Source organism: Rattus norvegicus, chromosome 17 (genome assembly GCF_021556685.1).
Source record: "Rattus norvegicus strain SHRSP/BbbUtx chromosome 17, alternate assembly SHRSP_T2T, whole genome shotgun sequence".
Classification (NCBI taxonomy): Eukaryota; Metazoa; Chordata; class Mammalia; order Rodentia; family Muridae; genus Rattus; species Rattus norvegicus.
The window spans coordinates 21,255,128-21,282,943 of NC_141550.1; the positions used below are offsets into that span (position 1 = coordinate 21,255,128).

The following is a 27,816-nucleotide window of genomic DNA, read 5'->3' on the forward strand; positions in this document are numbered from 1 at the left end:
CTCCTTCCTTCATTTACGGCCTTCAGCAATGGCCACCCATCACTTCCTCCCTCAGAGACATCATAGCTGCTTCATCCTCGGTTTGCAGATTTCCTGTCCTCAACCTCTCGCCTTCCTGAGTCTTTGCCGTAAGTTATTCCATATTCTTTAAGATAAGACATCCAAGAGAGGTAAATACGGCAAAGAGAAGGGAAAGAAGCCCCGAGCCAGGGCATCTCTGGGAGGAACATCCTTATGCAGTAGTCACCAACTATAGAGGGTAGTTTCACTTCTGTAAAAAATGCGGACAAAAAAGAAGTAAGAGGGTTTGGGATTTAAATTCTCTATTTCCGTCTTTCCCAAGATGCAAAGGTACGATCGGGATAATTCCCATCTTTTCAAACAATTTGATTACAGTTTTTTCCTTTCCAGTAACTAACCAAAATATCAGATCCAAAATACTCATATTTCAGGTCAAATCAAATAACATGGAAGACCTTGACAGCTTCTTCCAGATAAAACACATTTGCTGTTGTGATCCTGAAACCGTCACTTAGCCGACTGTCTGCTAGAGGCTCGGAGGGTATCTTTAGATTTTTTCCGAAGTTCAGCTCACCATCCACAAAACCACTTCTCCTGTCAGTGCCCTGCATCTGTGCTCCAGGATCTTCTCCTCTTTCCATGGGGCAATTAAGAAATCCTTTCAGTTTCATGGGGAGCAAGGGCTTCAGGAAGAGTTACTCCACAGGGTCCGGGAAAATGAAACCTGAACGTAAGAAGCCATACAGCAGAATTAGGAGGTGCAAGTTAGCAAAACAAGCAACAACTACAGCCAATAGCATACAACTAATGGTGTTTAAAGTTTTTAGTAGACCTTTTTCTTTTGATAGGATCTCACTATGTAACCTTGGCTAGCCTGGAACTTGTGTAGACCAGGCTAGCGTTGAACTCACAGAGATCAGCCAGTCTCTGCCTTGCAAATGCCAGGATTAAAAATGGGTGTGGTGGTTTGAATACTCTTGGCCCAGGGAGTGGCACCATTAGGAGGTGTGGCCTTGTTGGAGGAAGTGTGTCACTGTAGGGGTGGGCTTTGAGACCTTCCTCCCAACCGCATGAGAGCCAATCTTCTAGCTGCCTTTGGAACAAGAGGTAGAACTCTCAGCTCTTCCAGCGCAATTCCTGCCTGGACACTGCCGGGCTTCCCACCATACTGATAACCTCTGAACCTGTAAGCCATCCCCAAATAAATGCTGTCCTTTATAAGAGTTGCTGTTGTCATGATGTCTCTTCACAGCAGAAGAACCCTAACTAAGACAGTGTGCTCCACTAAACCTGTCTTTCTTGGACTTCTTTAAGTCAAATTCTGACAGTACAAAATGTAACACATCACAGACAACCATCTGAAGTCTGTATGTTGTGAGATCTTGATTCTGACAGATGAAGGAGGCATGATTGCAGTGCATTTTGTCACTGTAATGCCAAATTCATAATTGAAATAATATGTGTCCATATTTATATACGAAGACATAGATGGATAGAAAGATATCCCATGTACATGGATTGGAAGAATTAATGCTGTTAAAATATCCATACTACAATTCTTATTCCAATTCCAATGTCGTTTTTCATATAGATAAAACAACCCCAAAACTCACAGATACCCTCACAAACCCCAATAACTGATAAGCTCTCGAGCATAAAGAATGACAGTAGAGTCTTTGCAGGGGACGAGCTCCTTGCAACAGGTATAAAGTGATAGAAATTAAAACAGCATAAAGACAGACACATCAACCAGCACTACCGAATATAGTCCAGAAATAAATCTGTAAGTCCATGGTCGAGTGACTTCACAAATCCACCAGTGATACGAAGGGAAAAGGGAGGTCTTTCCAATAAATGGTATAGGGAAATCGGACATCCATATGCTGAAAAGTGACACTGGACCCTCGTCTCACTCAATATACAAAATGCAATTCAAAACTACTAGAAGAAAATGGAGGAAGGAAAACTCCACAACACTGGTGGTGATTTGAAAAGGTTTGGCCTACACAGACTCCTGTGTTTGAAAGCTTGGCCAGTGGGGTGTGGCTCTCTTAGGAGATGTGGCCTCATTGGAGTCAGTGTTGCCTTGTTGGAGGAAGTGTGTCACTGTGGATGTGGGCTTTGGTGTCTCAATGCTCAAGCTGTGCCCAGTATGGAATTCCAGAGCTTCCTCCTGGGCGCCTGTGGAAGACAATCCCCTTCTGCTGCTTGCAAATGAAGCTGTAGAACTCTCAGCTCCTTTCCCCCCTGCACCATGTCTGCCTGCAGGCTGTCAGGCTTCCTGCCATGACGTAATGGACTGAACCTCTGAACCTGTAAGCCAGCCCAATTAAGTGTTGTCCATTATAAGAGTTGCCTTGGTCATGGTGTCTCTTCACAATAAACTAAGACAACTCTTCAAGGCAATGGACTTCTAGATTTGAGTCTCAAAACACGGGCCACAAAAGCAAAAGTATACAGATGTGATTGTATAAAGTTAACATCAGCCTGGAGAGTAACCCAGTGGTTGAACTCTGCTGTGCTATCCTGGGCTACATCTCTGTCGCTGGATGGAGAATAAGCCACCACTAGCACATGAGATGGGCTGTATTTTAGATAGACTTGGTGAGCATTGCCTATAACCCTGGTACTTAGGAAGCTAAGGCAAGAGAATCATGAGTTTGAGGCCAGCCTGGGCTACACAGGAAACTAAAATAAGATACATATTTTGAGCCAAAGAGTTAGCTCACCGTTAGACAGCTTGTCTAGCATGCACGGGTTCTGAGTTCAATCACCAGCACCAGAAAGTAAAATAGGAAATAAACCAGGGGTCTAGAGAGATGGCCCCACAGCTGAGAGCACGAGCTGCTCTTGCCGAAGACTAGGACTCATCTCCCAGCACCCACACTTTGCAGCTCACAACCTCCTGTCATGCCAGCTCCGAGAGATCCAAAACCTCTGGCTTCCACGGGCATCTATCTGCATGTGTGTACGTAATACACACACACACACACACACACACACACACACACACACACACACACACACACAAAGGAGTTCCAGTCAAGAACCCACGGGCCACTTGTTAAAGCAAAACCAGCTACCTCCAGCTATCAGTGCTGGTTCAGGAGTCTGGGTGTCTGCCCCGTTTTATTCCTAAGGGTTGGGGTGATCTGGATCTTCGGGAAGATTAAGGGGACCCCAGGAGAGTTATGGGAATGAGGAAAGGTGGGCTCCTATTGGCCAATTCCATCTAATGGAAGGCCTGCGTGCTAACCAAAAACAGCGAAGGTAAAGCTAATGGGCATTCATTTGCGCTTCATAAGGACATAGATAATGAAATATATATATTATATATACATATATATATACATATCATATATAATATATACATATGTAAAATTCAAGGCATACATTTGTCCTTTTTCTTTACACTTCTCTTAAGTAAACTTTCAGATTAAGAGACCAATAGGTACCCAGCTACACAGGCAAAGAAGGCCTAGTTGCCTACTCGCGATGGCACTGCCAGGGGCACATTCGACTGACTATCTCGTCAAATGTGGCTATGGGACTTAAAGCAAGGGCTCTTCAACCCCTTGATGAGCAACCGCTTACTCATTGGTTTTCAGGCGAATTGCTCAGATGTCTAGCCTCCACCAGCAATTAGTATTCAGCAGCGAGTACATTTCCTCACCATGTGCCAATGACTGACTTTGTTAGCCCTAATCACCTCTCCTGGACTCTCCCCTCTGACCATCCCTGCAGCCATGTGGACACCCTGGCGGTCCCCACATGACCTAGTGTGCAACTATCTTGGGCCTTTCTATCAGGTAGTCCCAGAATCTGGAAAGTTCTTTCAGTGTGTGTGTGTGTGTGTGTGTGTGTGTGTGTGTGTATTAATCTCTTCGGGTTTACCCAGAGGACCCCAAATCCTAATGCCTGTCTGTCCCCTACACCCAGCCATGCCGAGGCTCTCCTTGCTGCCTCGGCACCCCAGAAGCTGGATAACGTACTCACACACATACCGCTTACTGCACGCCTGGACCGCCAGCATCTAGTCTTCACAGGATAGCTTTGGATTTGGGGTACTGATCTAGCCTATCCTTGGGACTAAAGCAGTGTCTGGTACACCGCAGCGTACCTCAGTTAAGGTCTAAAGATGAGGCAACCTGGTGGCTGAGGGCACTGAGGGTCCAAGTGCTAAAAGGCCCCAAGCAGAGCTGTGGTGAGCACGTGTACACCATCTCTATCCATGTCAGCCATATGCAAATCTGATGTTGCCAGACCCCCGGGGTTCAGTCAGACAAAACAATGAAGAAATCAGGAAATGCCCCGCATTTACTGTAACAGCACTCACCCAAGAAAGCCATTCTGATGGGGAAGTGGCGCCTGTCACCTACATGTAAAGGCTGTTACTGCATCTAGTTGAAAACCACAAAGGCAAGTATAAAGTCTAGAGAAAAAAACTGAGACTGCCAATGGGATAAAGGAACGCTCTATGGGAAACTCCCGGGTAGTGAAATACAGCCACCCCGGTCTGCAGTTAATGGCATTTTGTTCTTTTATAAAATTCAAGTACAAAGACACAACTCTCTTTTTTGCCTGCATTCTCCTCTCTGGCTTCCATGGAAATTAGAGCTGCACAGTGTATTGGGATGGCGTCCCCCCAAGCCCACCCTCCACTTCCCATCACCCAGCTTGGTTGTTCCCGTACCTGAATCTGTTGGTGGCTGGGGTGGTTTCCATGTTAAACTCGGCCACCGGGACCCCCCTGGAAGCCACCTGAGGGGCAAACATGGCAGCTGGGTAGACCACAGAGGACGTTCCCACCTACAAAACAAGGGGACAGTGACCGTGCTGGGAGGAACGGAAACACCAGGGAAACTTGCTCAGGCAGGCCCGGGAATGGAGGTGTGATGAAAGGTGCACTAGATGACAGGAGGTGCAGTGTGGAGACAAGTGTTACCTGTCACTGGGAGTGGGCAAGAACAAGTGCACAGAAGGACAGTTACACAAATGGACAGAGATCAAAGAAATGGCCCAAGGGACATGATGACTCAATAGTCACTTTTCTTCTGGCCTTTGAAGTTGTGTGAATGATCCATGTTCTTTTTCAAAGGTGGGAAATAGTCACCTTTAACCTTTGACATGCAGTCACCTTTAACCTTTGACATGCACACACCCTCCCTAGGAATGCAAAGGCCAGAACACATTTTGAAAAGTGGGTTTCCTCACTAATGACCGATCTGGCCACAGAGGATGTGTGCAACATGGGATATGTGCAGTAAATGCAGGATGGAAACAGACCCACCACAAAGGTTCTCTGCTCTTAAAGACACACTAAAGAAACTGTGACGTCTGTGTGCATTTTCCAGGTGATTTCCCATTCAGGGAATGTGTCCTAAGGAAACTGCTTGAGGGACATGCTAGGAGCCCCATCTTCATCAAATGCCAAAATGTGAAACAGGTGGGTACAGGGTACATGCCTGTAATCCTAGCATGTGGGAGGTAGAGGCAGGAGGATGAAGAATTCAAATCTGGGTTTTAGTTATATAGTGATGTAATACCCTACTGGGCTACATTTGCTGCTATTCATAAAAACAGCTTGAAATAACCCAAATAACCTCCAATAGAATTTTCTCATGATATGATCTGTGTACCAGAAAAATCATGCAGTAAACTAAAAGATGTGGCAGCTTTGGATATGTTGACATGGAATAGTGGAATATGTTAATTATATAAATAAAGCAGTCACAAGACAGAGTGTGTTATGTATTTTACACACACACACACATACACAAACACACACACACACATACACACACACATACACAAACACACACACACATACACACACACACACATACACACACACACACACACACACACACACACACACACACAGTGGGGTTTAGATCAGATGTTGCCAACTTTTTTTTTTTTTTACAAAAAGAGCCAGACAGTTAAGTTGTAAATGTTAGGCTCTTTAAGCCTTCTAGACTCTGCCTCCAGGACTCAACTCTCATACTGTGGGACAAGAGTAGCCACCATCAATGTGTGGAAAGGCACAACTATTCTAACACAACTATTCACACAATGCTACAAATCGCGCTAATCCGGAGGATGCAGTTCACTCACCGCCGCTCTGGAAGACCGAACGGCTGCTGGTGATTATTTCCGGATGGTATAACGTGGTGATTGCTATTTCCTTCTTATGCTTTGATCCTTTCATATTTTATCAGTGATGTTTAATAATAAGTGTGCATCATAGTTAAAAATCTAGGCCAGGGCCAGCGAGACGGCTTGGCAGGTGGAGGAGTTTGCTGTAAAAGTCTGGCAGCCTCGGTTCTGTCCTTAGAAACCATGTAAAGGTGGAAGGAGAGAACTGACTCTACGAGTCTGTCCTCTGACCTCCACAACTGCGTGTGGCACATTAACACGCAATCATCATGCGTACACGTATGATAGATTAATAAAGAACATCTGATGCTCCCCAGAAGACACGTATGTTAGAATATTACATCAATAAATGTATACTGCTCTAAAGAAAAGCATGTTCCTTTTGTTTTGTTTTTGTGGGGGATGCTCAGAGGATGGTCGTACATAGTTTCATATTTTAAGATCAGTTCTCGGGGCTGGAGAGAAGGCTCAGTGGTTATAGTTGCTGCTCTTCCAGGCGACCCAGGTTTAGTTCCCAACACCCGTGCCAGGTGGCTCACAATTATTTGTGACTCCCGTGTCCCAAAGCCCAGGCCTCCGAGGACGCTGAACTTATGTGCACATACCCACAAGCAGATACCCACACCTAAACGTAATTAAACATAATAAAACAAGTCTTTTTAAAAGATGAGCTCTTATTGCTTCTTGGTTTTTCTCCAGGACACTATAGACTCCCACACATGCCTTTCAGAGAGGGAGGGAGGGAGGGAGTAAAGAAATGGAGGAAGAGGGGGTGGAAGGACAAGAAAGAAGGGAGGAAGATGGAAACCAGACACTCCACCCGAGTCTTCCCAGGGCCTGAAGGCTAGGGGCACCCGTGACCTACCACTAGACACAGGTCACAGCGGGCGAGCTCTCTGTCCACCTCTTTCAGAATGGCAGGATCCAGGTTTTCTCCAAACCACACCACGTGAGGTCGCAGCAAGCCTCCACATCCTGCCTCCTCGCACCTGGAAGAGGGTCCTCCTTAGATTGTCACTGGGGTCTGGACTATCCAGGATCCCGGGAAAACTAGGCTGCCACGCAGGCCAGTGAATGGGAACTTGCCGGGGATGTGGGCACTGAGGTGACTCTTCTCTAGAGCTCTTACCTTGTCTTCATTCCCTGAGCTGTGTAGACACTGTTTCAACTAAGCTTGACCTTGCTAAAAGCTTGTTTCTCCCCCTGGTTACCGCACTCGCTGGTGCAGACGCATTCCCATTGGCCAGACAGAGCACAGGGCTGCCTTAACACGAGGACCACCTCTTTCCACCAATGACCTCCATTTGCTTTCTCAGCTCTCTTGTTTTTTGAGCCTGGTCTACAGCCATGTGCTCTGTGCCTAGATCCTCTCTCTCCTCTACCTTGTTCTACCTCTCCCTTAAACCTGGGCTCTGCAGGCGGTAAACAGGTGGTAAAGCAGGAGTTTACCAACAGGCTGACTCCCCAAATTCTTTTTGACTTTTTGCTCCTAGGCTGGCTAAATTGCCCCGGCTGACTTTGAATACACTCGTGGGGCAGGCCAGCCATGAACTTGTGATCCTCCTGCCTCTACCTTTGAAACAGCAGGGATTACAAGCCTGGGCCATCGGGATAGCTTTGAAAATCTCACTTCTTGGCCAGGCGGTAGTGGCGCATGTCTTTAGTCCCAGCACTCCGGAGGCAGAGGCTGGCAGATCTCTGTGAGTTGGAGGCCAGCCTGGCCTACAGAGTGAGTTCTAGGACAGCCAGGGATACAAAGAGAAGCCCTGCCTGGAACTCACTCCCCTAAAAAAGAAAAAAGAAAAGGGTCTGTGGTTAAAATAAACCAAAGAAGTATCAGTGGAGTGTATGTACGCTGTAGAGAGCAGCGATGCAGGGTTGGAGTGATCTCTGAGTGAAGAAGAGCCCACACCCCAGCCAGCCTAGTGGCTCACAACCATCTGTGACTCAAGCTTAAGATCAAATGCCTCTGACCTACAAGGGCACTGTGTCTCAGGTATACAGACCCACATACTGGCACATGTGCATAGACATAGTTTTAAAATCAAAACCTTGTTTTATTTATTTATTTATTTATTTATTTATTTATTTATTTATTTATTTTTTGTTGTTGTTGTTGTTGTTGTTGTTGTTTTGTTTTGGCAGGGGCGTGGGGGACGCTGGTTTTTAGATAAATAGCTCCGGCTGTCCTGGAACTCACAGAGGTCTGCTTGCCTTGTTTTGTGCATGTGCACACATGTGCTGAGGCTCTGGCCTGCGCATGTGTGTATGTGGAGCTCAGAGGTCAGCTAGGCCATCTGCCCCTATTGCCTTCCATATGATCTGTTGAGATCAGGTCTCTCATTGAACCTGGAAGTTGCTGGTATGGCTAGACCAGCTGCCCAGCAAGCCCCAAGGATGTGTGTTGGCATTGGGTTTTAGGTACCATGGCAATGCCAAGCGCTTCTGGGAGTCTTGAGAATCCACACTGAGGTTCTCTTGCTTACCTAGCAAGCACTGTAGCACCCATCATCTTCCAGGCCCTGAGGAACTCCCTTTGGAAGCACTGCTCCACTGTCTGGTTTTGAAAAACCCACAATTTAAAAATCTAATGTACTTTATAACATACAAAAACTATATCTTAATTATTTTAGATGTATTTATTCTATGTGTATGAGTGTTCTGACTGCCTTTATCTATGTGCACCAGGAGCACGCAGTGCCCTCAAGGCCAGAAGAGAGCATCAGATCCCTCGGAAATGGGGTTACAGGCAGTTGTGAGCTATCATGAGGGTGCTAGGAATTGAACCCAGGTCCTCTCGATCGGCAGCCAGTGCTCTTAACCACTGAGCCATCTCTCCAGCCCCATTTATCTATTTATTTTTAGTTCTGTAATTTCACCTTTGCAAGACCTCTGTCACCTCCTTAGTCTTGGCCTGGGAGACATGCTGAGGAAGAAGAAGAGGGCTACTTACTAATTCTACTATAAATGGTCTATAATGGTAATTATAGGGTGAGTCCAGTGCACAGATCACCTTCTGTCACGTAACTGCTTCAGAAACTTCCCAGACCCCGCAGGGATCTGTCAGGACTCAGAGATCAAAGTCAGACAGGGCATTTGTAGCTGCTTGGGCACCTGAGGCACAAAGATCACTTGAGCCTGGGAGCTTGAGACGAGCTTGGGTAACATAGCAAAACTGACTCTCTAAAAAGGACCTGGAAGATGTTTCATCTTTTGTCCTTTCGACCATGCACTAAGAGGTCAGGGGTCATTGCTACACTTAAAAGGCATTTCCCTAAACCAAAAGAAAGTTAATATTTTGATTTTTACATTTTTTAAACTTTATGGACATTGGTGCTCTGCCTGCATGTACGTCTGTATGAGGGTGTCAGATCCCCTGGAACTGGAATTAGGATAGTTGCAAGCTGCCATGTGTGGTCTGGGACTCAAACACTTGGAAGAACAGCCAGTGTTCCTAACCACTGAGCCATCTCTCCTGCCCTTCTTTCCTCCAATCCTGAACACCAGATAGACAACAGTTTTTTTACCTACCGGGGAAGTTTGTGGACTGGGATTCTGGACTCTTGAGTATCTGGTTCTGGGGCCCTGGGGTAAATAGAATTAAAGAGAATGAATGCTAATGGTAAGATCAAGGCACAGAGGGAGAACACAACATGGTCCTTTGTGCATTTGCCTGGCAGCACGAGGTACGAAGCTTGCTCATGTGTGCTGACTTATTAGGATTAGTCCGCAATACTGACTATTGGCTTTGCTTCATAGGGAATTTGTGTAGGGGAGTCTGAGTGGGAAAATTTGATGCTTCTCCAATGACATCATGCTAAGATTTTGCTTGTGGATTGCTCTGAGATGGTCCAGAAGATATTTTGTTTCCAGTACTTTAAGTTGACTCCTAAATTTTCCAAATTATAATCAATAATACACATCCATCATAATAATGTTAGGAAACTCCCTATGATATGAAGGAGAAATAAAAATTCCCCACAGTCTCCCGTTCCTCACGGTCACAGTTAATCTTTTCCTGTGTTTCTTGTGGTCTTTGCACTAACACCCAGATATGTGGAGACAGTGTTAACTTGTGTGAATAAGACTTTGGAATCACAGCTCAGCAAACATCTCTGACACCCTACAGTTTTTTACTTAGCACAGCAAATGAGTCAAGTATTTCTTTCATCAAATATCTGTACCATGCCTGGTCTTACACTTCAGAAATAGCCACTGGAAAAACAAAAAAGAAAGAAAAATATCCACTGGAACCTTCAGTGAGCATCCAATATCCTCATGGTCATGTTTGATTCTAGGAGAAAGGACATTTATTCTGATATAATTACCCTTTTCCCAATAAGGCTGGACAAATCGGACTCTTGTAGTTCTCAGCAACATTGCCACACGAGGTACACCGAGTTTTAAATAAGGTTCCTGAAAGAAAGGACACGTGTCAAGCAAGTTCAGAGCTTAGTATCGTCGGAGCAAAGCCTCCATGTCTGAGAGGCCAGACAATAAATGTCATCCAATGTTCATTTTTATGGTTAGGTCCACCCTGGGAATCATGGGGAATATAAAAACGCGCTGTCTTAGTCACTGTTCTATGGCTGTGACGAGATCAAGCAACTCCTAGAACAGAAAGAATTTACTTGTGGGCTTGCTTACAGTTTCAGAGGGCTATTCTATTATTGTCATGGTGGGAGCACGGTGGGGGCATGGCAGCACTCATGGCATTAGAGTGGATCCACAGGCCGAGATCCACACTGGCCTAATACAGGCTTTTAAGACCTTAAAACCCAGCCCTAGTAATACATTTCCTCCAACAAGGACACACCTCCCAATTCTCCTCAAATAGTGCCAATCCTTGATGACTAAGAGTTCAAATATATGGGCCTCTGGGTGCCATTTTTATTCAAACCACCACATATGTACTGCTATTTAACCAACCAAAAAACAGATGCCTTCAAGGAAGGACATCATGACCTAGAGGGGAAATAACCATGTGGCTAAACACCATGCAGCTGACCTGGAGTGATGCCCGGATGCAACTGGAGTGTTCCAGAGGGAAGCAACTGCTCGACCTGAAGCTAAGGGTCTGGGTTACTAAGCACTTAATTACAAAAGGCCAGTGGTCTGGGAGACAGTGCAGCTGTCCAAGGTTTAGGCTCACACCTAAAAGGTCAATCGTTTGTTCTGAGCGTCCCAAAATCTTACCTTTGATTTAATAGAACTCGAATCTTTTCTGGCAAAGAAACTCAGTAAGTGAGCAATTAACAAGTAAGAACTGCCAGTAAGGGCCACCATTTGCACTGCACTGTGGTGGCCACAGTTCGGTTGCTGCCTGCACAGGGTGCCGAGGTACACACTCACCATAGTACACAACAGTTGCAGTGTGCCTACTCGGCATTCTTTAGGGACCATCTCCCCTCTACCCCAGGCTGAGCAGATGGCGCTAACCATCGCATGACAAACATAAGCTCGTCTTCAGGCTCCCAACTAGCACGTTCAGGGTGTGTCTTTCTGGCAGTACGTGCGACCCCAGTGGAGCACCCCAGCGGTATAATTTTCTGAGGGGCTGGCTGGGGCGGTTTATCTTGACTGTCACCTCGATACACTTTATAGTCGCCTAGCACGTACACCTCTGGGCATGTCTGTGAAGATGTTTCCAAAGAAGTTTAGCTGAGCGAAGTCCAGGCTGGGGAGATGGCTCAGTGGTTAGGAGCACTTGGTGTTCTTGCAGAGGATGTAAGCTCGATTCTCGGCACCCACATGGTGGTGCATACGTTTCTATAACTAATGCTCCACAGGATCCCAACACCCTCTTCTGGATTCCAGAAGCACCACACACACACACACAGGGGGTGTGGCATGCATGCAAGCAAAATACCCATACACATCAAATAAACAGCTCCTTCAGATCTTGGCCACAATATGACCAAAATAAGAAGAAACAGCAGTGGGGACAAAAAGGGGCCACAGGTGTGTGCAGCCAATGCACTGCACATACATAGGCCAGTGCGTGCTCAAGGACAAGGCGGTTGTCACTCAGACAAAGCAGACGTGGTTTATTTGAGCTCACGGTTTAGCGTGGGTTTAGTTTGGCTGACAGTGTGAGGGTCTGGTCATATCACTTCTGTGCCCAAGAAGGCACAAACGTCAGGGGCTTTCAGAAGCGAGTGTCCTCAAGACCTGCGTGCTGTGTGAGCTGAGCCATTCACATCCAAGTGGCTAGGAGTTAATCTCATGAACCCTAGAAGGACCAAACACTTTCACACAACTTAGATCTGTTGGTACTGACCCACAAACTCCACCGAAAGCCCATGAGAAGAGTTGGCTTTAGAAAGACAGAAGGAAAACAATCGGGGAGGAAAAAATAAAACAAAATAAAAATAAAACTTTTTAAATTAAAAAGAGGGAGGAAGACGTACTTTAAATACAAGGGGCAGCATCCTAGAGATGGGGTTATGGACAGAATAAAAGGACAGCTCAGGGATGGTGGCAAATCCCTTTCATCTAGCACTCAAGAGGCAGAGGCAGGTGCTTCTCCGAGTTCGAGGCTAGCCTGGTCTACAGAGTGAGATCCAGGGACGCAGAGGGTAGCACAAGAGAAGCTCTGAGGTTCAACCCTCTCTGCCTCTCGGGCACGGAAGTGATATAACCAGACGTCCACACTGTGAGCAAAAATAAACCCACACTTACTGTGTCACCCTAAACCGTGGGCTCACATAACCCATCTTTCTATGAAGGCAATTGGCCACAGTGACAAAAAATGAACTATTTCAGGGATTATTATTTTTTTTTTAAAGACAGGCATTGCTATGTTGCTCAGTTTGGTTCCAACTCTAGACTCTCACCATTCCCCTGCCTCAGTATCCCACTTCTCTGAGACTGTAGCTTATGCATGTTAAAATCATAATTGAATTTAATGAAATGAGGGTGCTTCCTTTATTTTTACCTCAGGAAAAAGTTCTTCTCATCATTTGTAATAGAACCTCCCCCACCACCACCAATGTGACCTTTTGTAACTTTTCAAAGAACCCTGTAAGGCAGACGCATGGCTAGGAAAATGGCTCATGTGTTGTTGACGTTGCAGGGAAATAAGCAGAGACATGTGACAAATGACAGCCAGCCAGCAGAGTTAAGTGTTGACCGGTGTGGTGGCTTGAATAGGTATGGCCCCCATAGACTCAGACGTTTGAAAGCTCGGCCTAAGGGGAGTGGCGCTATTAGGAGGTGTGGCCTTGTTGGAGTAGGTGTGGCCTTGTTGGAGGAAGTGCGTCACTGTGAGGGTGGGCTTTGAGGTTTCCTGTGCTCAAGTTATACCTAGGGTGGTTCACAGTTGCTTCTTCTCCCTGCTGATCAAGATGTAGAACTCTCGGCTCCTCCAGCGCCATGTCTGCCTGCGTGTTTCCCGCCATGATGATAATGACTGAACCTCTGAAACTGTAAGCCAGTCCCAATGAAATGTTTTCCTTTATAAGAATTGCAATGAAACCCTAACTAAGACAACCAGAGAAGAGATTTCTGTGTCAGATGACCGTAAGGTGGCTGAGCGTAGCACTCCATTGTACCTGTACAGAATAGACAACATGAGAGGACTGTTTCTCCGCCTGTACACGAGGAACCATTCCCTGGGTTTGTAGACATTGAAGCTAATGGTCTTGAATGGAAATCCACAGAGTAAAGAAGCCAGAGGGATGCAAGACAAACTTCATGGACACTATAACAACATAGTGGGCTTCATGGACGCTATAACAACATGGTAGGCTTCATGGATGCTATAACAACATGGTGGGCTTCATGGATGCTATAACAACATGGTGGGCTTCATGGATGCTATAACAACATGGTGGGCTTCATGGATGCTATAACAACATGGTGGGCTTCATGGATGCTATAACAACATGGTGGGCTTCATGGATGCTATAACAACATGGTGGGCTTCATGGATGCTACAACAACATGGTGGGCTTCATGGATGCTACAACAACATGGTGGGCTTCATGGATGCTATAACAACATGGTGGGCTTCATGGATGCTATAACAACATGGTGGGCTTCATGGATGCTATAACAACATGGTGGGCTTCATGGATGCTATAACAACATCATGGGCTTGTTGCAGAACAGGATGACTTCATTGGCAAATTCCCTACTGAGGACAAGGGATAAGTAAATGCCCCAGGATGCTGAAGTCACCTCTGGCCATGTCCGGCCCTGCTGAAACCACAGTGATGCTAGCACCCATGCCAGTCTGCTTCCCTCCATGGACATCTGTGTCAAGCACAGCCTCCTCCCATAGACACCCCAGGAATAGGGGCTTGTGGTTGTGTAGGCAGCACATCTCCATTGGATGGTGGGACACCAATCCTACCCCATCTGCGGCGGGGGCCGTGGGAGAAATGTGGGTTTGTTTTGGTATGTCCAGGTAAGGCCTATCTAACTGAACCCAGGGGTGTTGACACTATTGGTCTGAGTCCATTCTCCAACTACCAAGTTGCAGGAGACAAATGAGCTGTGCCGATGGGCAAGGTGTCCCTTGTTACCAACTGTTTGGGTGCTCTTGGGCAACGCTGTGTCGCCGAGGGAAGTGTCACAGCATTTGGGGGAAGGACAGGTGTCTAGCAGAGTAGGGTGGACAAGCTGTGTCTTAAAGTCTTAGTTTCCTCACCGTGGATTTCCAGCAGGTTCTTGGTGCCAGCCTTTCGATGTAACTCATCAATGTTCTGGGTGATGACCACAACCCGTCTGCCCTGGTCACGCAGCCGGGCTTCACATTGGGCAATGGCCAGGTGCCCAGGGTTGGGTTCCTTGTTCCGCATGACCTCCCTCCGGTAGTGGTAAAACTCCCACACCTGTGAGGGGTTGTGAGCAAAGGCCAGAGGAGTCGCCAGGTGCTGAGGGGAGAGAGGCAGAGGTCAGTGAGGGACCTGTGGGGGTGGAAATGAGCAGCAGTAAGCCAGGCTAGACTGCATAGCACCGGCTTAGATCCCAGCCCTGGGACCAACAGGTCACTCTTAACTTTCCTACTGATGAGACAGAAGCAACACGACCCCCTCGCTGAGCTCACAAATTATGAACAGCAGGTCAAGTGACATGGTAGGGAAGGATCTGGGGTTGGAATTTACTCCCATGGAGCTCTGAGAAATAGGAAATCTATTTCATTGTGTGGGATCTCCAAGAAAATCATGAAATGAAAAATGCCGCAGTAAAATACGTTGGGTACAGGAAGGAGCTCAGACATACAACTACACAGATACATGCACAGACACACATACTTGCACACACAACTAAAAACACAGCACATATAAGCACACAGCACACAACTATATACATGTATACAACTACACACATGTGCATGCATATATACAGAGCTACAACCGTATGGGTATTCATATTTATATATACACAATTATACGCATACACATAGTTACATGTATTTATGCTAAAACTACATGTAGTATTTATATACACACAACTGCATGCATATATATAGCTACATGTATATAAGTATACATAAGCTACATACATATGCATGCATAGTCATAAGTACACATAAACATACAGTTGTGCATATTTACATGTAAATCAGACACATACACACATATACAATTATATGCATGTAGCCACATACAAACTACATATGTATACACACTTAGACACAATTATACAATATATTCAGCTATATACATATGGCTACATATACTTAGAGGTACACATGTATACATGCATACAACTAAACATAAACATGAATTTATGTTACATGTATTTATATATGAACAAATATATACACACATGCATGCAACTACATGGATATATGTTCAATCTACACACAAATCACATGCATGTATGTAATATAAAAGCTACATACATACATACACACACACACACACACACACACACACACACACACACACACATGACACACGACTGCATTGCTACAACATGGCCAGCAAGGGAGAGCTCCCAGGAGCCTGTAGAAAATCCAATTAGAGACTACAAATTAGGCAGATTCCCGCCCCCCAGGGCCCCTCCCAGGAAGATAACTCCTTCCCCTCTGGAACCTCAGGGGTCTCTGCTTTCACTTTGGGGCAGGGCAAAGCATGTCCCTGCTTTAGATCTCTGGCTGTCACACACTCTGTCAGCGCTCCCCCCCCCCCCGTGTATGCTTGTGTGTGTGTGTGTGTGTGTTACTTCACTTTCCTGTCCCTCCAGGACATACAATTCTTTGTCTGTCCCATGAAATGAACTCGGCGGTACCCCTGGATGATCATCCCTCACCCAAGACACCCATAACACATACTCATGCTTACAAAGAGCTATATGTACTTACAAACTACATATATAAATGCATACACACAGAGCCATACACATATATGAACCATACTGTACACACACGCACACATGCGCATAAGAACAATATGTATTAACAGAATGCAAAAAATATCTGGACTTAAGACACTCTCCCTCTTCTGAGACAGACAGTTCGTCCCTGTGGCAGAGGCACATAGCACAGCTGTCCCGGTTGGAAGCTGACAGAAAGTGCACAAGGAAACTGTTAACAGTCACGGAAATGTCCCATATCCTGCCTGTGTCACCTCAGGTCCTTATTGAACTGAACAGACAACCAACTTAGACTGGGTTCATTCCAGTCTATGTTAATGTTGAAAACAAACACATCAAAGATGCCCCCCCCCCCCCGCCCACAAGCACCCCCAACCTGTGCAGTAACCTGGGAACTGTAAGCACCTAAAAGGGCCCTCGGGGCAGACTTGGAATCAGATATGCCCTCTGACCTCTCACCTTACAGGCAAACTCTTGAGCTTCCTCTGACACTGGAGCAGCCACCTCCACCCCAGCCCCCAGCACTTCCTGCCCCCAGCTGCTGTTCCCCAGGGATGCCTCTGGGGACCTTCTTTCTTCCTGGACTCTAGGGGCTGCCTACTCCCTTCTCCCCTCCTAGGCCTGAGGAAGGCCAGAGCATCTCACAATTTCACCCGCTTCAACCTTTGGGAGAAGGAAAGGTCAGTGCGTGCGCTCTGCGAGTGAGTTCTGCAGGCTTCATCTAACCAACCAAAACATATGAGGTCCACATCCTGTGCCAGCCTGCTGGGGCTGGAAGCTTCACAATGGACACAACACACAAAGTTCGCTGCTCTCTAAAACTAGAGATTTCCAGGATGAGAAAGAGGTCTAGGCAGTTTGGGTTCAAGCCCAGGACCCAAACCCCACATTTGGCTGCTCCCGAGCTGTAACTCCAGCTGCAGTAGACATAACGTCTTCCTCTATCCTCAGAGGGCACCACGAGTGTATGTACCGCTCCCGCCCACACGCATACAACTAAAAATAGAAACGAAATAAACATTTAAAACTGAGGATTTTCGCTTAACTGAGGAAACGGTGCTATCGTTTGGATCTGCAGTGTCTTCTAAAGGCCCGGTTGTTAGGGGTATGGCTGCCCAGTTGGCACAAGTGAAAAGCTGTGAGCCTTGAGAAGTGGGGTCTAATGGGAGAGCTCAGATCACTGGGGATAATGCGAGCACTGCGAGAGGCTCTTGCCGCTTCATCCATTTTCTTTGGTTCGAAGCCGTGAGGGGACTAGCCTTATCTGCTCTGTGTTTTCCCATGCTCCCAGCCATGATGTGTTTTCTCATCATGGGGTCCCAAAGCCACAGGGCCAATGGAGCATGGAGGAAAACTCCCAAAACTCCGAGTTAAAATCAACCTTTTCTCTTTACAAGTGGAACCACTCAGATATCTGTTAAAGCAACAGAGAGGGCTCATAGATGTGTAGTTGGTGGATATGTGCATATAGTGTGTATAGATGTATACATGTGCATATATATGTGTGTGTGTATATATGTATGTATGTATATAGTTTATAAGTACCTATAGCTCTGTGTGTGTGTGTATATATATGTATGTATGTAGTTTATAAGTACCCATAGCTCTGTGTGTGTGTATGTATGTATGTATATAGTTTATAAGTACCTATAGCTCTGTGTGTGTGTGTATATATATGTATGTAGTTTATAAGTACCTATAGCTCTGTGTGTATATGTATGTATGTATGTATGTAGTTTATAAGTACCTATAGCTCTGTGTGTGTGTATGTATGTATGTATGTATATAGTTTATAAGTACCTATAGCTCTGTGTGTATATGTATGTATGTATGTATGTAGTTTATAAGTACCTATAGCTCTGTGTGTGTATGTATGTATGTATGTATGTATGTATGTATATAGTTTATAAGTACCTATAGCTCTGTGTGGGTATGTGTATGTATGTATGTATGTATGTATGTTTATAGTTTATAAGTACCTATAGCTCTGTGTGTATATGTATGTATGTATGTATGTAGTTTATAAGTACCTATAGCTCTGTGTGTGTATGTATGTATGTATGTATGTATGTATGTATATAGTTTATAAGTACCTATAGCTCTGTGTGGGTATGTGTATGTATGTATGTATGTATGTATGTATGTTTATAGTTTATAAGTACCTATAGCTCCGTGTGTGTGTGTGTGTGTGTGTGTGTGTGTGTAGCTGTATATATGTGTGTAGTGGCTAGTTATTTATTGACCTGCCACAGCTAGAGTCATCTGAGAAGAAAGATCAATTGAGCAAAGGCCTCCATCAGATTGGCCTATAGGCTAGTCTGTAGGACATTTTCCTGATTAATAATTGATATGGAAGAGTCCAGCCCACTTGGGGTAGTGGCGGCCCTGGGCCGTTGGTACTGGGTGACGTAAGAAGCAGCATCCCCCCATGGCCTCTGTATCACTTCCTGTCTCCAGGTTCCTGCCTTAGGCTCCAGTTTTGCCTTACCTCAGTGATGAACTGTGACCTGAGAGTTATGAGAGGAAATGAACCCTTTCCTTCCTCGAGTTGCACCATCGTCTTTATCACTGCAATAGAAACCTAACCAGGATAATATATAACACAGAAGTGTCCTAACTTATAACCATGGTGTTGATGACACAACTTTATCCATCTGCTGAAACTCACTGAATTGTACACTAAAAATGGGCACATTTGTCTGTGTCTATTTTAACAAAAGATGAGTAATAAAACAGCAAACTAACCAAGCAGGGCTGCAGAGACAACCCAGTGGTTAAGAACATTTGCTTCTGTAGCGGAGAACCCAAGTTCCGTTCTCAGCATCCACACTGGATGGCTCACAACTGCCTTTACCTCTAGCTTCAGGGCATCCAGCGCCCTCTTCTGGCTTCCTTGGGAACCCACACATAATGTGCATATACCCACACACAGATACACACACATACACATAAAGAAAATAAAATAAAAATAAAGCTTTATAGTAATAAGTCCATTCAACCCCATGGAATTTATGTTGTCATTTTCTTCGTGTAATTGTTTAACACTAAGCTCTAAGCATTCAATAAGATTCACAGAAGTTTTATGATGTTTAATACTTAATTCCAATTATCTTTAGATATTTATATCTACATTTTGAACTGTGGTAACCAAGGTTTTATGATTGTACCTTAAGGCCATTCCTAAAGAACTGAATTGTAAAAAAAAGAAAGGAAGAAAGAAAAAGAAAAGAAAGAGAAGAAGAAAAGATACAATCTTTTCACATCTAGAAGGTAAAGAACGTTTCTTGCTCAGCTGTAAGATCCTGCAGATGCACCCTTCCCCAGGAGGGAAGGAGGGACCCCAAAGCCTTAGGTGGTGAATGGGAGGCAAACCAAAGGTCACATGTCCTAGACAAAAAACTTGAAAGACCTTAAAGACCCAACCTCAGAGTATAAAGGGAGAGAACAATTGCTGTGAGGGGAGACTGACCACCTAGCTAGAAAGGTGCTCCCTCTGGAGCTGCCTGCAAGCCGTGTAGAGAAGCTCTGGGGTCCTATGCACCATGGGGTCACATGGGTTGAGGTACATTTTCTAGAGATGCAGCCGATTTTGAGTTAGCCTGTTCCTTGTAAGTAACCCCTCATCCATAGTCCCGTTAGCGACTACAATAAAAGATACACTACATCACCAAATTGGACGGTGGGGTGCAATCATTACTATATGGTCTGTCAGGGGTTCCCTTTCTGGGGTGTGTGTGTGTGTGTGTGTGTGTGTGTGTGTGTGTGTTTCATACGCATAAGTATGTGATTTTATACACTCATGCAGTAGAAGTATTCAGAAGCCAGAGGAGGACACTGTTGCTCTCTGCCTTCTTGCCTTGAGACAGTCTCTCAGTGAACTAGAAGCTTCCTGTTTAGTTCAGGCAAGCTTTCAGGAGCTTGTGTCCCCTTTGTAGTGCTGGGAAGCATACGGAGCTATGCCCAGCTCTTTCTATGGATGCTGGGATTCAGACCGAGGTCCTCAGGCTCGATGCTCGCACAGCAGATGCTCTCCTGTACTGCACCCATCTCCCTGGCCCCAGATTTGCTACTATAGTCGTTCATCGTAGATAGTGTGTTGAGAGCAAAACCAAGGGGACAGAGTGGTCACTGCCCATCTCAAACACTGTCCCTGTGCTTCTATATGGACGCTCGATCAAACTCCATAAGGGTGTCATTCAGAAAAGCCTGTGGTATTCTGGAAGCATTACCAACCTGAGCTTGCCATTTTCTCCAATAGCCTCCGGTTCCTCTGAATGTTGGAACCCCACTCTCCGCACTAACACCAGCCCCCGAGATGATGACTATGTGCTTTGCGTTCGCAAAACACTTCCGAAAATCTGCCATATCTAAACAGAAAATAAAACCTGTGTCAATCCAGGGTACCAACTGGGCATTTATATTCCACATCACTGGTGTATGAACCTTGACACTGAAAAATAGTATACTATACCCTACTCCAGTAGGGGCCGAAAGACGGTTCAGCTAATGAGAGCACTTGTTGCTTTTGCAGAGGACAGGGGTTCAGTTCCCAGCATCTGTAACTCCAGACCCGGGAGATCTGGTGCCTTCTTCTGATCTCCGTGGCCACCAGGCACACGCATGCAAACATGCAGGCAAACACTCACACCCATTAAATAAATAAATCTTAAAAAAAAAAAGATTTTGGCTATCCCAATGAAAAGCATTCCTCAGCGCTGCTGGGATGACTCAGAGGAAGGGCACTTGCCACCACGCCATGACCTGAGTTCAATCTCTGGAGCCACGTGGTGGTAGGAGACCGGATTTCTACAAGTTGCCTCCTTCTGACCTCTACACACACTATGACACACACATGTCCCTGTCCCTTAAATAAATAAATAAATAAATAAATAAATAAATAAATAAATACAGGCTTGCACACTTGATGGGTGAGTGCATGGCAGCCTCTCAAGGAAACGAGAGCTTTGGGCACACATGGGCACAGCATCTCAGCTACACCTCAGATACCTCTTTGTGGCCTAATATACTTAGTCTCTCTATACACATTCTATAGAAGTTCCCTGGGCTGCATGGTGTGCACGGCCCATTCTTAAACTTAAAAGGGTTCAAGGGTCCAAACTTCTTGTGGAAAGTCAAGACAAAGCCTTTGTGTTTGTGACCAAGCTGAACGGAGGCCCACTAGGTACCAAATATCTAAATTCCCCTCCTATTCACATGCCCCCGTGAAAATCATGCCAAAGTTTCCTCGGCACCGTGGCCGGCGTAGACATGGATAAGGATGACTTACTGGAACTTGGACGAGCCATGGTGAGGCAGATCTTGCTCTGTGGGGAGGCTGAAGGCTTCGGTCCACAACACAGCTGGGAGAAGAGACGTCCGGGAGCGACCGGGAGCGGTCGCATAGGTTTTTGTTGAAGGATTACTTCCCTGGGCAGGCTGTTGAAAAGTTAAAAAGCGCATAGAAACAATCACAAAACATTCGCATACGGCGTGCCTTAGTCTCCCTTCAGGTGTTGTACATGTACATATGTACAAACACGTGCTAGTCGACTCAAGGTGACTGGTCGTATGTGGAAAATCTCCTACGTATACTCGCCACCAGCAGAACGCTGTTAGTCCAGCCCACTTCAAACACACCGTGTAATGTGAGATCTATGTTAGAGTGAAGTATCAAACATCTCACAATTTCTAATTTTATTCTGTGTTTTGAGAGTCTGGTTATATATTTCAGGGAAGCGTCGAATAATGTTCCTCCCGCTGCAGACTCCCAAAGCTGGAGATGACAACCTGTATGCCGCCCTGCTGGGAGAAATATTTTTTTTTAAGATTTGGGGATGGGTGAAACCCAGGGCTTTGATTGTCCCGGGCACCAGGACCTACTACACTCCAGACCCTTATCTTGTGATTTATTGAACACGGAACCTTGCACCAACGGAGCTAAAAACCCCTGAGTGAGGTCATAGGTCAAGGTAACCAAGGGACTGACTGTATGGCTAATACCCTAAACATGGGGGACTCTAGAAGAGAGGGAGCTCAAGGTCATCCTCAGGGAGGTCAGAAAGAGCCAGTCTCAACAAACCAAACAAACAAACAAAAAGCCACCACAACAAAAATGAGACAAAATGAAGAAAGAGAAAATAAAAGGATTCCTTTCACTGACGTGGTTGGCAACAGAATTCTGATAGACATTTAGCCTGCATGTTTTCGTCTATCCTCTGGACTGAGACTTGCAGCTCTCCTCAGCTGGACTGCCCACCTGCAGTAGCCTCTGAGAGCCTGAGGGATGTGAAACCTCCACCCCCACCCCAGACCAGAGTCAGACACAAGGCCAAGCCCAGAGGCACTGGGTTATCTGTTTTGTTGGTTTTTCAAGACAGGGTTTTTCTCTGTATAGCCCTGGCTGTCCTGGAACTCGCTCTGTAGACCAGGTTGGCCTCGATCTCTGACTCTTAGCCGTCTGCCTTCCTCTGCCTCCCAAACGCTGGGGGTTAAAGGTTTGTGCTTCCACACATCATCATCACTGAGGAGAGGGGGGTTAGAAATGGCCCGCCAGGCAGCCTCGCCAAACTCTGGTCACCTGAGTTTGATCTCCATGGTAGAGCAAGGGAACTGACTCCTCCTTTAGCTGTCCCCTGACCTTCACAGTGTGCTGTGGTCTGAACACTCACCCCCATACACAGAACTGTTCTTTAGAAAATTTAAATAAGTTAGCAATAGAGAAGGATAACCAAAAATGGCCCCTGGCCTCCGCATGCCCAGGTACATTTGTGCGTGCACACTTATACACGCACGACTATGTATATATACATACATTCGTTCACATACATGACAATTTTTGTAAAGAATTCGTGGTTGTATTTCCATGCCATTCCAGAATAGATAAAGCCTATCTCTGTGATCACGAGACGTGGCAACTTCATCTGCCTCCCACGGATGACTCAACAGGAAGGGTAAAGTTTTGTTTCTGTTTGGTTTTTCTCCCACGAAACATTATGTAATTGTCGCAGGGTGCTTGATCACACCGCGAACCCCCGAGATTGTGTTATTTGCTGGAAAACCCGGTTTTTACTTGCGATACGGCTCAGCCTTAGCACACACCTTTAATCCAAGCATTTTCTGCTTGATCATTGTAAACAGGATTAAATAAAGTCAACCGAAGATCAAGAGGCGGAACAAGCAACCTGTTGACAGGAAGTGAATATAATATTATTTAAGGAAAAAAAAACAGAGTAAGGCTGAGTCAAGAGGATAGAGAGATGCACACAGGAAGGGAGGGACATTGAGTTTGAAGGAGAGAGTTTGAGTCATCATGAGAAAGGGGCATTCCTGAAGGAACTTCAGCTGAGAAGCCCTTCTCTGTCTTGCTGGGCTAGCAGGGTTTCACCCCAGCCTCTGGTTCCCACATCTTCATTGGTAAAATAGAATGATTGAGGTTTTGTTTAAAAAAACAAAACAAAACATGTAATTAGGGCTGGAGAGACAGCTCAGAGGTTGAGAGCACTGACTGTTCTTCCAAAGGTCCTGAGTTCAATTCCCAGCAACCGCTTGGTGGCTCACAACCATCTGTAATGGGACCTGGTGCCCTCTTCTGGCAGGCAGGCCTATATGCAGGCTGAACACTGCATACATAATAAATATTTTTTAAAACTAGGTAATTACTAGAAATAGCACCCAAACCCAGTTGAAGGGGACTGTACGGAATAACCAACAAAACTCATTACACAGTTAGCAAGGTTATGAAGGGTGAAACTTGGAAGCTGCCTCCAGTGGGTCACACACCTGAAAATGGACCCTGCCTGAGACGTCTAGTAAAATGTGAACATCTGTTAGTTAGACGTGTAGTTACACTAGTTGGTAAGGCACCTGTAAATGTCCTAATTTAGATCACTGTACTTCAGTTAGGTAAGAAGTAACGTTAGTGAGGAGTGAGTGAATAATACTTAGGAGGTCCGGGGCTGGGGATTTAGCTCAGTGGTAGAGCGCTTACCTAGGAAGAAGCGCAAGGCCCTGGGTTCGGTCCCCAGCTCCGAAAAAAAGAACCAAAAAAAAAAAAAAATACTTAGGAGGTCCTACTATGTTCACATTATTTCTGGAAGCCTTAAACTCCTTCAAAATTAGAGTTGCTTTGCAAAAAAATAAGCAAATAAAAACATAATGCTAAGGGGAGATGGCTCGGCATATGATATTCTTGACAAGGATCCTGAGTTGGGGAATGCAGAAGGAGATTGACACAGGTGCTCACTCTGTACCTCAAACTGGCTTAGGACTCAGCAGCAATCCAGGCTGGCCTGGAACTCACGGCAGTTCTCCTGTCTAAACTTCCCGATTGCTGGGATAACAGATGTGAGCCACCAAGCCCAGGCTCCACTGTTGTTTGCCTCGCACAACATGAACATCAGTGACAAGAGGATAAAGACCAGAGGATACCACCTGTAGGTGGCGCTGTGTGGAAAAGGAGAAGATGGAAGCTCTAGGACATTGCTTGGACTATGGTTTCTTAGCTAGGACCCCAAACACAGGGAATCAAAGCAGAAACAAGCAGGGTGGTAAAGGAATCAGTCATTTACACAGTGGGAAAAATATTTCAGATTATACATCTGATAAATGCTAATGTCTAAAATATATGGAGGGGGTTAGAGAGATGGCTCAGCAGTTAAGAGCACAGGCTGCTCTTCCAGGGATCAGAGTTTGATTCCTAGCATTTGTTTGGTGGTTCATAACCATCTGTAACTGTAATTCTAGGGAACCCAACACCCTGTTCTAGCCTCCTGAGACATTGGACATACATAGTTTGTAGAAATATATGTTAGCAAAACACCCATACACATATTCTTTTAATCTCAGAAAATGTTAAATAACTTAAATAAAATAAAATATATGGAGATATAATATATATTATATAAATTATAATATATTATATAGTATATTATATAAATTAATATATTATATATAATTTTTATAATATATATAAATATTTATAATATATTTATGTGTATATAATATATATATGAGATGACTCCAAGGATAAAGGCATTTACCACAGCCTGAAGACCTGAGTTCAATCCCAAGAGTCAAATGTTAGAAGGAGAGAACCAACTCCTGCAAGATGTCCTCTGACCTCCACACGTGTCCCATGCCATGATCCTGTATGTATACACACACACACACACACACACACACACACACACAGTATACACAGTTTACGCACACAGTATACCCACACAGAATACATACACACAGTATACACATGCACACACACAAACACACACACACACACACATACACACACGGTGCAAGAAAGCCACTTAATTTTAGAACCCTAAATTAAGCAGCAGGGCACCTGAATGGGTATTTCTCAAAGGAAGACATCGGGACAATGGAATTAAGCCACAATGAACTATCGCCACAAATCTACTGGAAGTGGCTGTTATGAAAAAGACAAAAGCTAACGTTAACAAAGGGTGTGGATGAAAAGGAACTGTGACGGGCTGGAGAGATGGCTCAGCGGTTAAGCCTGCTCTTCTAGAGAACCTGAGTTCAAGTCCCAGCAACCACAGGGTGGCTCACAACCAACTATAATGGGATCCGATGCCCTCTTCTGGTGTGTCTGAAGATGTTGACAGTGTATCCACATATATAAATAAATAAATCTTTTTTTTTTAAAGTCCAAGAAAAGGAACTGCGTCAGTTAGCATAACTGTGTCAGTTAGCATAGCCATTTTGATAAACAATATGGAGATCTCTCAAAAACCTCAAACCAGAATTAGCATGTGCTCTAGCAAGCCCCCTCCCTCCTGGCTTGTTCTGAAGGGATTGAAGATCGTGTGGGCAGGAGGCATCTGCGCTCCGATGTTAATTGTGGCGTCACCCACACGGAAGCAATCTAGGTGTTAACCAACAGAAGAAGAGGCAAGGGTAGCAATGCAGTATCAGAAGAACGGGTTCTATCATTTGGATGACCCTGCTAGCATAAGTGAACTAAGCTAAGCTAAGCACAGCAGGGCAGCGGTACCGATTTCACAGGAGGGGCAGATAAAGGTCAAACACACCGAAGCAAAGAGCAATGATGGTCAACAGAGGCTGGGTGTGGGGAACAAGATGGGGTCATGGGGATGACTGTCAAAGGGCACGGACCCTAGGCTGGAGAGAGAATAAGACTGACTGAGGTTTTGCAGGGCACAGCAACCATAGTTGATAATGAAGCGATATGTGTACATTTCAAAACTTAAAAACGAGTGGACTAGAAAGGTTCTTGCTAAAACATTGCGAGATGACAGACATATTAGTTAGCTTGGCTCTCTCTTCATATATACAATATATGCATATATTAAAACACCCCCATTGCGGCCCAGAAATATACACAATCAACTGAAACGCAGGAGGAGTCATGGGACAGAAGACAAGGCAACTGGACTGCAGGAAAGCTCACAGGCCTTCCGTAAAGGCTTTTAGGACACCACAAATGAGATCAGTACCCCAGCAGCCCCAGGCCCTGACGCCGACCCGCTCAACTCACATCTGCTCCAGTCAGGGGTATCTAACCCTGCCATCTAACCCTAAAGAAGGGTACAGCCCAGGACCCAGCTGATCACACGTGTGTGCCCAGCCTCCAGCCCCCACCCTATGAGGGTTTTCGGCCTACCTCGCTCCTATCTCCCATCTGGAAAACTGCGCCACTCCCACCCCACCCCCCACGCAGAACTTTGCGGCGCCATCCTCCCGGCTCGTGGCTTGATTTTGACCTTTCCCCCTCCCTCTGGTGCCAAGATCATCAAATCCTGCCCGCTCTACCTTCAGGCTGTGTCGCGATCCTACCCTTTCTGCACTCCCACACCCACTACTACAACCGGCCCTTGTCACCTTAGCCAAAGTGCCCTTCCTTCCGGTCACTGCCTTCCCGGGCCCAGCTGCTCTCTTGGGTTTCTCTCCTACGCGTAGCCCATCCAGCCGCCCACAAGGTCGCTGCGGTACCCACCCGCACCCAGGCGCGCATGCGCGGGATGCGGCGCGCGGAGCCTTGACAAAGCTGGGAGCCCGAACAGGGCCCGAGACGAACCTGCAAAAGGCGGTGGGGACGGTGCAGGCACGAGAGGTCTGGGGAGGAGCGCACCGACTCCTGGTGTCGCACCCCGGCTGCAGCGGCCCCTGCCGGAGACCGGGAGCGCGGCAAAATATTGGTGGGACTGCGAGGCAGTGGAGGGTGAGGCGACTTGGATGTGTCTTTGTGACCTTCCAAGATCCATTCCTCTGTCCAAATAGGTCACGAACTAACGCCTACTCTGTTGCCTCCTTGAGCACGCTGGAGGATGG

At 45.8% G+C, this 27,816-nt stretch overlaps 1 protein-coding gene across 14 annotated transcripts; it reads right to left on the bottom strand.

The window, feature by feature from the left end:
- Positions 1–306: 306 nt before the first annotated feature.
- Positions 307–27,602, bottom strand: Sirt5 (sirtuin 5). 14 transcript variants are annotated; one of them, NM_001440140.1, is made up of 10 exons: positions 27,367–27,602; positions 23,605–23,687; positions 21,794–21,942; positions 20,740–20,873; positions 14,834–15,059; positions 10,509–10,596; positions 9,712–9,765; positions 7,046–7,169; positions 4,715–4,830; positions 307–745 (listed from the first exon to the last, which is right to left on the bottom strand). In NM_001440140.1, the coding sequence occupies exons 3-10, from the start codon at positions 21,906–21,908 to the stop codon at positions 670–672; spliced, it is 933 nt and encodes a 310-aa protein (NP_001427069.1). In that variant the 5' UTR covers positions 21,909–21,942; positions 23,605–23,687; positions 27,367–27,602; the 3' UTR covers positions 307–669. The 14 variants fall into 14 exon arrangements, 13 of the variants coding, with proteins under 13 accessions (NP_001427069.1, XP_087446612.1, XP_087446613.1 ...); XM_087590486.1 differs by lacking the exon at positions 27,367–27,602 and adding an exon at positions 27,149–27,254; XM_087590487.1 differs by lacking the exon at positions 27,367–27,602 and adding an exon at positions 24,494–25,463.
- Between the last annotated feature and the right edge of the window lie 214 nt (positions 27,603–27,816).

What these genes read in the sequence shown, in the direction of transcription:
- Sirt5 (NM_001004256.2), bottom strand. Translation starts at nt 21,908, where the DNA reads ATGCGACCGCTCCCGGTCGCTCCCGGACGTCTCTTCTCCCAGCTGTGT. An exon ending in CATGGCTCGTCCAAGTTCCA is followed by an intron (nt 20,874 to 21,793) that starts GTAAGTCATCCT and finishes TTTTCTGTTTAG; the next exon opens with ATATGGCAGATTTTCGGAAG. An exon ending in CCAGTCCACAAACTTCCCCG is followed by an intron (nt 7,170 to 9,711) that starts GTAGGTAAAAAA and finishes ACCCTCTTCCAG; the next exon opens with GTGCGAGGAGGCAGGATGTG.